This window comes from Ptychodera flava, chromosome 5, assembly GCF_041260155.1.
Source record: "Ptychodera flava strain L36383 chromosome 5, AS_Pfla_20210202, whole genome shotgun sequence".
Lineage (NCBI taxonomy): Eukaryota > Metazoa > Hemichordata > Enteropneusta > Ptychoderidae > Ptychodera > Ptychodera flava.
The window spans coordinates 29937973-29948217 of NC_091932.1; the positions used below are offsets into that span (position 1 = coordinate 29937973).

Below are 10245 nucleotides of genomic sequence, written 5' to 3' on the forward strand. Positions count from 1 at the left end.
CAGGAACCAAATTCTGAAAAAGCTTTTGTAATGATTCCCATTATCACCTGATTAAGGTATGTACAATTTTGATGATGCATAAACAAAGATTACGATAGGACTGACGTGAGTGATTTAATACTACGTTGGTCTTATTATAGTGATGGTTTTCTGTCGTCTTTGTAAAAAGCTGTTTAGAGTGTAAGGAAAATTTTGTTAATTAATTCCAAATAAAAGTACATTATTATCAAACCAGAACATAATCAGATTCTGTCCTCATTGTTGATCAACACGGCTACATTTTCTTTTGCCTCTAACTTTGAAATCATCAATTTGTTTGTAGACGACAGTGGTGGCCCTCAATCAGGGATGGAAATTTTCTCAAATGAAGTATAGACACTTCTTCGAATTGCACCAGCCCTCTCGCTCTTTATTCTGTGCAGGCCCTTAAAGCTTAGCGAATCAATGAGGTCGCAGAGGTGAGTGATTTTACATTTTCAAGATGGCGGATACCTCTTGGGATTGGGCCGGTGCCACAGGCACTACATGTAAAAGACGGAAAACAGACTCCCCTGATTTTAATAATCTTCTCTGTGACCTTGCTGATGAAATAACTGAAGGTGAGTCACATTCTTTCCGTGTCACTTTTAGTAGGTTACGTGAGTTGAAAAGCACGTTTATACAGATAAAAGAGCAACTGTATGCTGAACTACTTTTGAAAGCACGTCCATATTATAACCCTTGACAACGGCAGCACAGGCACGTCGTATACAGTTTGCAAACGAATAGGGACGAGTTTAAAGCTATACCGAGCAGCGTTCCATTTCACAAGTGGAGAAAATCGCGACTGGTATATATTGGGGTGACTAACCAGGAACAATTCGATGGTAGTACCTTGGTGACAGTCAGTAACATACTTGTGCGTGCGCTAAACTGACCCCTGACATAGCTACAGCAACGTTTGCAATAATAGTAGCCCACGAGCCGTGCTACATGCACAACAAACACGACAGAAAAGGGAAGCACGACCCGTGGGCTTTGGGCTTGTATCTGTTCTTTTACGAACTTGGCATGTATAGGGACTCATTTAGACTTGGTTCAAGTCTGTGATTTGTGAATGTTTGAGTGGAGTGAACGCAATGATTTGTTCTGCTTTCATGTGAACGCGCGCGCCCGTGAGTGGACGCGATGAGTGGGGTGAACGCGATGAGTGGAGCGACCGCTATACAGCGGAGTTTCACCCGGAATCCGGTAGAAACTAACTCACTACTGCGCAGACTCAAACGCGACGCACTCAACCCGCTGGGAAAACCTGGCGTGAGCTGCCAAATTCCGGATAGGTCTGTACCAAATAGGAGAGACACAAGAGAACTATTATAAATTATTTTTTTTAATTCACCGACTTGAACCAAGTCTAGGACTCATTGGCAAATTATTTATAAATAATTTATTGAAATAATGTTTCCTGCAGCAGAAGTTCGTTGTTTAATGAATTCGCTTTGAGGTGAAGTAGACAAGACAGGGCAAGGAAACAATGATATTTACAAGACGATTAACTTTTCACTGGCTTCATAAACAATGGGTAGGTTGGACGATTGACTTTTGACCCAATTACTCAATATTTGGACAACGTTGGCCGGATGCCCAAATAGTATTAAATGTCGACATAATGTATCTGTGTTAGTACTGTTTTTGAGTGATACCGTTGAAAAACTCTGTTCCATTTGTGACTTAAAATCACTGGTCAAAACTATGTATTAGGACAGATTTGTAAATTGCATAATCATGGGGAGATCTTGACCATGATTAAGTTAAGGTGGGTGTATTCTGAATATTATGAATAATATACAACACCTAATGAAATATGCAACCTACAGGCACTAAATTGTTCTGTGGTCTTACTATGGGTTTGATTGACGTAGCTTACATGTTTTTTATGTTTTATGGACATAAAATCGGAAAGCACCCATTAATTTTCACTCCCAGCTTTATAAATACATCGAGGAGTAAAGGTCAATGTTCAACCTATTTACACAACGTCTGGCCTGTATCGCGTCGTGTTCGACTGATGTGTCCAGTTTTTTAGCTCACATTTGGTATATGTCTACATACCAAAGAGAGCTTATATGGTAAGTCAGCGACGTCTGTATGTTTGTATGTATGTTAGTATGTATGTGTGAGTGTGTGTGTGAGTGTGTGTGTTTGTGTGTGTGGATGTATGTCCGTCCACATCAAAACCTACTACCGCAACGCCTATACAATCTTTATATTTGGTGTACAGTTGCACCCACGCGTTGAATTTATTCAAATGACCATATCAGTGTCAAAAATACGCAAATGAGAAAAAAGGGGGAATATCTTGCAAATTGTTAAAACTCTGAACCACAGGCCAGATTTGGTTGAAACTTGATGTGCATGTTCCTTGAGGTGACTTTAGTTAGATTTGTTCAAATTATGGTAGAATTTTTCAAAGTGGTATTTTTAAGGCAATTTTTTCCCGTTTTGGTCAAAAAATCTTCTTAGAAACGGCATCCAACTGCTTTGAAACTTGATAAACTCTGATAAATTCGTCCAAATTGTGGTGAGATTTTCGTAGTTGGGGCAATATTTCCAAGTGTTGGTCAAAAAATCCTTTTTCTCCCAAAGTTGTTGTTGGATTGCTTTGAAACTTTATATTTTTTATTGTAGAGTTGATTTTTGTCGGATGTGTAAAAATTGTGATAAAATTTCCATATTTCTATTTTTGGGGCAATTTTGACATTTTTGTCAAAAAATCATTTTCTCTGAAATCGCTCGTCCGATTGCTTTGAAATTTGGTATGCATGTATAAAACCTTACTTGAGTATCTTCAAATTGTCGTGAAATTTTCATAAATTGCATTTTTTGGGCAATTTTCCCAATTTGTGGTCAAAAAGTCATTTTCTCTGAAATTGCTTGACCGATTGCTTTTAAACTTGGTATGCATGTTCCCAGAGGTGAAATTAGTTAAGTATACTCACTTTGGCCTGCTAAATCGAGCCAAATGTGAGCAAGTGTCATTGACGCTATGTCTTACAAGTACCTGCATGCAGCCGGTTGATATGCCACCTTCCAGGTAGCAAGGGCATGGTGCACCGCTGTTGCAGTGGTATGTCCGGCGTACAGTGCCGCCCGTCCTTAAAGTCGTTCAAATGTTGAACTGTTGTATGGCTTCACGCGAAAGCCTGTGTTATAAGGCTCCTGTGTGTGCAGTTGTCCTAGATTTCAGTAAAACGTCTATTTCTCTGTTGAATATCTGTGTGTCAACTGTTCTACTATGGCAAGATACAATAGTCAACATTTTTCATATTTTAAAATGCATTCTTTCCATCATTCACTACACAAAATACAAATTCATGATTTTTTCCCCTAATCTCATCTGTAAAGAGACAACCAGAAAAGTAAACGCATAGCACTGAAGTCAACTATTGAGCTCGAACTTGTCGCATAATCATTAAAATATAAAGCAAATAAATGAATCAAAACTTCAGAAAATTAAAAGTAATACCTGAAGAGAGTCAAGATCTCATGTGAATCGGCGTCAATATCAAAAGTTAAACTTACGCACAAAAGTAACGAATACACTTTAATAAGAAAACTTAATTCGCCAGCATATTTAAAAGTGATATTGGCTCAAATTTAAGTTGTAATTTTACTGAGGAATTAGCTGTCGATTTGGGTTTTAAGCTTGCTTTCCTTTATTAAATTAAGTAAGCGGTCGTCGATTGTAAAAGCTGGAGCACAAGGAACGTAATGCGTTATTGGCATTACGCGCTCTCATGGATGGTCCCTAGCGTGTCATGGATGGTCCCTAGCGTGTCCTCTAGGTTTCTTACATGAAGGGGAAAGTTGCCTTCTGCTTGAAAATCGCGGGGGGGGGGGAGGTTAGGTTCTGATTGAGTGGGACTATAACAAATTTTGCAAATTTAAGGTGTGCAAATTAAGATTCTTTAAGATATTAGCAAATTTAGGTCAAAGCATTGATCAAATATTAAAATAAATGCTTTTTAAAGATTTATCTCATACATTCTTCTGCAGATCGGAAACTTTTAACACTTTAAGCTATATATAGTGGATTACATAAACTGTATGACGTAACATCATAGACAGTAATCATGAAGTGGAATGCTACTAGAAACACTGTGTGTAAACAATCTATAATAATTATCTTAACCTCATTGTAGAAGGATAATATGCCTGGCGTTTGTGATTATTTGAAGGGAGATTTTAATGATATAGGGGATTCGCGTAATCGCGCGTCCTGGAGAAACACTGAGTTCCAGGAAATCTTTGTATTATTTATGGAGAATACCTACCTGTTGTCAACGCACACGTTCTACAAACCTATACATGAATATAGATAAACAAACTATACAATTGCACTGTATCAATTTTTCAAGTAGTCTATGTTCTTTTAGAGTTCAAATTGTGTGATTGTATTTAAGGTTGTCGTAATTTGTGTCCCATTCTTTTTTCTCGCTGCACACGGAGATTGTTCTGTATCGCAACTGTGTATATCACATTTAGTCAGTCCACAAGTATAAAACCGCTCATGAATACATGCCCCTTACCTGTAGTATTATTCTTTGTCTTCTCTAACGTTTCTCTCTTATGTTATGCTTTCCCTTCGGCCTGATGAAGTTCATCATCATTTCATGAACATTGATAACAACTCTAATATGTCCATTGAAATTGACAATGGCAGAAAGCCATTGGAAAATAAACTTGCTAGCAGTATGTATCGCAGGAGGGGCATCGGCATCCTGTTGAGAACATCGTTGAATATACCGGTCACAGACATTGCTTTGGTAGCGCCGATCGCCTTTGAACATGTAGCGATTTCGTATTCCCTCTTATTTGCTATGCGTTCAAGGCCTGATATTTTTATCTTATATTTTGATAAACGTCATCCTTATTACGATTTACGCAAAACGAACTCTAGTCTTACCCCGCCCCTTAAATGAAGAAATTGCGTTTCTGGTCCGTCAGCTTTTATGATAGATGGCGTTTTACATTTTCGACATGATTTAAACCATATTTACTTTAACGTATTTGGGTTTTTCATTTATAATTTTTTTTCATTTTCTACGTTTTTATTATCGTTTCAGATACATTCAAGGAAATGATTTATCGTTGTTCCAAAACTATTCCTAAGGGAAAATTACAAAAGTATACAAGTCCATTCCAGCTATTCACAGCTTTAACCGAAAGTGGTTTCATGTCTGAGAATGACACCAAGATGTTGGAAGAGCTATTAGAGAAAGTGGGACGAAGAGATTTGGTAGAGAGAGTGACACAGTTCATGATTGGCCATGCAAGCCATTCAGGTATGTTGTAGAGGTCTGGTGTTAAAAGGGTGTGTATCTTCACTTTATCTTGTAACCTCACTGCAAGTATTTTAGGATAGCTTTCGTATGCCACAAAGTCAAAGAGAATTCCTGTGTCTCATAAGTTTTTGGACATTGATAGTGGCAAATATTAAGAAGCAAACGCAGTAGATTAATAGTGATCTACACAATATATCTTGAAGTAGTACTACATATAATAATCGCAAATTATGAGTCATAGATGCAGTCACTCTGACACTGGTAATTCAGATTGGCAAAATGTTTTGCCGAGTCTTATAATGCTACATAGGAAAAATCCTAAACTACTGCAGGAAGTATTTGCTAACATGTCTCTTAACCGAATAATTTAATATCTGTTAGTAATATTCACATATCACAGACAAAACTAAGTACCATAGTCGTAACCATGTAGAAATACACCTCTGTGTTTAACTCATACATTTCGCTCTTCTGAAAAAGGTATGGCCGAAGGAATTGAAGAGATGTTAGAATGTCTCAAGAAGTTCTATGAAGTAAACTTTAAGAAGTTTCAGCCGTTGGCATGGAATGACAACTTCTTTCTCTGTATGAGTGAAGTGTATACAAGACTGGTGGCAGAGGAAGTTGATGAGAGGGGTTCGGTTTCTAAAACTGTTGCTGTAGAGGAAATTTTAAAAGTATGTAATGGCGAAAGAATAAGAATTGAAGGTGCACCAGCCATTGGCAAAACTATGTTTTGCAGGAAGTTAGCCTACGACTGGGCTTCTGGATCATTACCCCACTTTAAAGCGGTGTTTTTATTGGAAGCAAGACGCATGGAAAAAATGTCAATCGAAGATGCAATATTTGATCAGTTACTGCCCAAATCAGCTGCATTTACCAGAAGTCAGCTTCGTAATTTTCTGTCTGAAAATGGAGAATCAGTCGCCATAGTGTTGGATGGGTTAGATGAGATGACCCAGAGTTTAAAAGAGAGTTCTGAGCTACAAGAACTGATTATAAAGAAATCGCTATCAAGTTGTACAATTATTTTCACGACACGACCACATGAGTGTGATAGTCAGTTGAAACTCTGTGACTCACATTTCAAAGTACAGGGTTTTACAGAAAGGGACTGTGAGGGTTACATGCTAAAGTACTTCAAACAGAATAAGGAATGCGTCGAGAAGCTGTTGTCAACTTTATATGGAAGACACTCGTTGTTTGGATTTGATCAGCGAAGTTTTCTCAGCAATCCCTTGCATGTGGCATTTCTGTGTGTACTCTGGGAAGATCATCAGCAAGGGTACCCTTTTCCGAATCGGGTGACAACTTTGTACACGGACATACTTGAGTGCATCATGAAGAGATATTGTATTCATAAGGGCATCAAGTTGGTTGGTGACAGCCGTCAAGTTCCCGATCATATAACCAATGAATTGAACAAGTTAGCGAACATTGCATACTATCATTGGAAAAATAATGCCACACTCATAAATGTATCAGATGTAAAACCAGTATCTCTTTTATCTTTTGGTCTGCTTGTCCGGGACTGTGGCACCTCGATTTCAAGACCACAGAGGTTGTGTTTCTTCTGTCACAAAACATGGCAAGAGTACTTTGCTGCAAAGCATATTGCCAACTGTATACTGCATGGGAATTCACCCGCTGAGTTTCAGCCTTTGTTCGATGACTTTCAAAGTAACTATCAGGTTATGACATTCCTTGTTGGTATATTGCAACAGGAGGCTGATATTGTGTTCAGAGCCATTAGCAAGAACATAACTGAGTCGCTTGATGGCAACATTGGCGGCACGACATGCATTTTTTACCACACAATGTTTAAAATACCTCAGTCATTTTACATGATTGATATGTACTTGGAGCTTATGTTTGAAAGTCGTGACGATGGAATTTTTTGGCAGTTTCTAGAATCCTGCCATAATACAGGGATAATGTTTCATGATAGCTACCGTCTATATGTTCCCTTTTCAAAATGTAAACAAGTAGACGTAAATCAGATTATCTCGAGATATCCTTGCGCTGCGTCAATTAACTCTCGTAATTTTGAATTAGTGATTGATATTTTGAAATATGAACACAAAAATGCTGTGAATCCTTTTGGCAATTCTGTATTTCTAAGATTGAATACGATGTCGTCATCCTGTACATCATGCTTAAATATGGCTCTCAGAGAGAACTGCATATCTCTGAAGTGGCTGGTCATTTTGTGTAGTGATGGTCCAGCACTGCAAGAAAATCTTACTATCTTGACTGGGTCTATCGGAGCCACTAGAGCTGTGCAAAAGATTGCATTAAGTCATTTCACTAAGAGACCTCATCTGGAGAAATTCGTTTCCAAAGTTCGGCAAAATGTGCACATTCAATCTTTGGCATTTGGCGTTCTGGAATCACCAGATGTCGATAGCATTCCATTCGAGGACCTTGAGCAAAGTGGACCACGGGACCTTTATATCACAGGTATGCACGGGGACTTTAACAGAGCAGCACATTTTATGATGCACTGTGAAAATACAACAAAACTGTCCTGCAGCATAGGTGTAGGAGATGCACCTATTAGTGTGAAGTATCAGTGTTACAAAGCTTTCATAGATGCCATGGGGAATCTCAGCCAAAGTTTGAAATCATTTTCCATCGGAAGCCTCTATCCGGACTATTTTGCATGTGAGCGTATGCTGAATAATTTAAAGAGAAATTCTTCACTGGAAGCATTGGAATTACAGATTAACAGGAATAGCATACTTTCTTTATGTGATTTCATCAATAGTAATTGCCATCTCAAGTCATTATCATGTAAGATTGATGAATTGCTGATGTGTAAGAATGACAAGGATGACGACTTAGACATGCTATCAAAATTAAAGCAACTTTCGTATACTCTGGCTGGGAACGTAACTTTGGAGAGATTTACTTTGGAACATTATTGGGAGTCACATTGCCAAGACACAGTGTTGTCCGACTTGTTATTTCCAGTCTATGAGAGTATGGAGGCCAGTAAGACAAATCTGAAATGTTTCTCATTCAGATTTCAGGATCATGGTTGTGGTTTTGAGGGAATCAAGGCTTTCCTCGATGATAATTTTAAAAAAGATATGACATCATATGAGCAAACAGTGAGCATAAGAGTGTATTCTTCATGCGAAAGGCAGCCAGAGGTAATACCTTTGCATGTCATAAACATTAACAAGTGCAAACAGGCTATTGATCATTAAGTCTTGTGCCACAGTAATGTGTTTTGTCGAAGATAGAAAAAGTGAATAGTTTTGACTAAATTAAAGTAACATATTGCAGTTTTGTTTTGTTGTGATTTGAGGACTTTTGGTTCCATAAGACGTGTATAACTTTGTATAATGCTATCGACATATTTTATAATGGTTTATAAAGTTAGGTTTGAATGTTTTGTTCAGTACGCATGCTCATATCCCTCCTTAATTCCTGACTAACATCAACATCTCTACTAAGTCTGTCTGCCATTGCTCATCTTTCTTTCTCCCATGACTTTGTAGCTGATAGCCCAATGTTGAATTGGCCTGTGCAGTGTATCTGTCCGCTGAGTCTATAACCAATCTTTAGCCTGAATACGGCTTTCAAAAAGTCCCTGTTCTTTTGCTCTTCTGCACACTGTTTCAGTTCAATGAAAACTTTGTACTGGATTGTAATTGTAATAAACCTCTCATATTTGTTGTTTGAGCTTTACAGTATCAATGATATTAGGCAGAACAGAAAAATAAAATTACATCTAAATGTTATAATACTGAAAATACTGTCAAGGACAATGTGCTCACATTTGGTTGAATTGGTCCATTCAAGAAATATTTAAACCAGAAAAACAACAATGAAAAAAGCCACCAACTCACCATATAAGCTCTCTTTGGTATTGATACACATACCATATATGAGCTAAAAACTATTCACTGGACTCACCTTCTGTCCCTATACCATCTACAATGACTCTCAATTGTATCTCCTAAAGCCGCATGCATATCAAAGGTAAACAGTATTAACCTGCTGCAAACAATTGTAACATGCATTAGGAAAATAACCCTTCAAAACCTGTGAGTCAATGAACAATACAGATATGAAATATTTAGTTAAAAGACAAAATCACAATTGATACTTCTCTGTATTTGAAAACAAAAGTAGAGCTATGGATACAGCACCTGTATACAAAACCATGCTTTTAAAGATTCGAGAGAAAGGTTATTCAAATCAGTTCTCGAGTTTTGTGAGTCATTAAGGTAAATTGCGTCGTGACAACAGATATACACACTCTCAAATGTTTACAATTCTTATCTACCACTTGTGTGGGCTCATTTTAAGGCCCTTGGAGCAGTCATAATTCAGTCATAGTTTTTTGGAAATTTAAAATGAAGTTTCCCCCTGGAGTTATCACAAGGATGAAGGCCATTTTGAATTTGGAATATCAGTAAACGTTAGGTATTTTGCTTCTATTTTAGCAAACTTTGCATGCTGTCTCCTGATTTTGATTCTTTATTTAGTAAGAGAATGGTTGAAAGTTACATAAAGGAAAATTTGAGCAAATGTTAGTCTTTAACGTTTGACATATATTATATATATATTATATATATATATATTATATATATATATATATATATATATATATATAATATATATATATATTAATATATATAATTATATATAATTATATATATATATATATATATATATATATATATATATATATATATATATATATATATATATATATACTTGTTTAGTTCAAGATCAGCTGGAGTAGAGTGCTCAATACTAGAGTAGAGCTAAATACACAACTGAGTTGATCAGGATAATCTAAGATATTACATTTCCACTATACGAAACAAATTTGTAGTGGAAATGTAATATCTTAGATTATCCTGATCAACTCAGTTGTATATATATATATATATATATATATATA

At 36.8% G+C, this 10245-nt stretch overlaps 1 protein-coding gene across 1 annotated transcript; it reads left to right on the top strand.

Moving 5' to 3' along the window:
- The first annotated feature begins 419 nt into the window (after window positions 1-419).
- On the top strand, window positions 420-9858 carry LOC139133461 (uncharacterized). The gene is made up of 3 exons (XM_070700071.1): window positions 420-599; window positions 5106-5324; window positions 5805-9858. Exons 1-3 carry the CDS (start codon window positions 482-484, stop codon window positions 8534-8536), a joined length of 3069 nt encoding a protein of 1022 aa, XP_070556172.1. The 5' UTR covers window positions 420-481; the 3' UTR covers window positions 8537-9858.
- The last annotated feature ends 387 nt before the right edge of the window (window positions 9859-10245 follow it).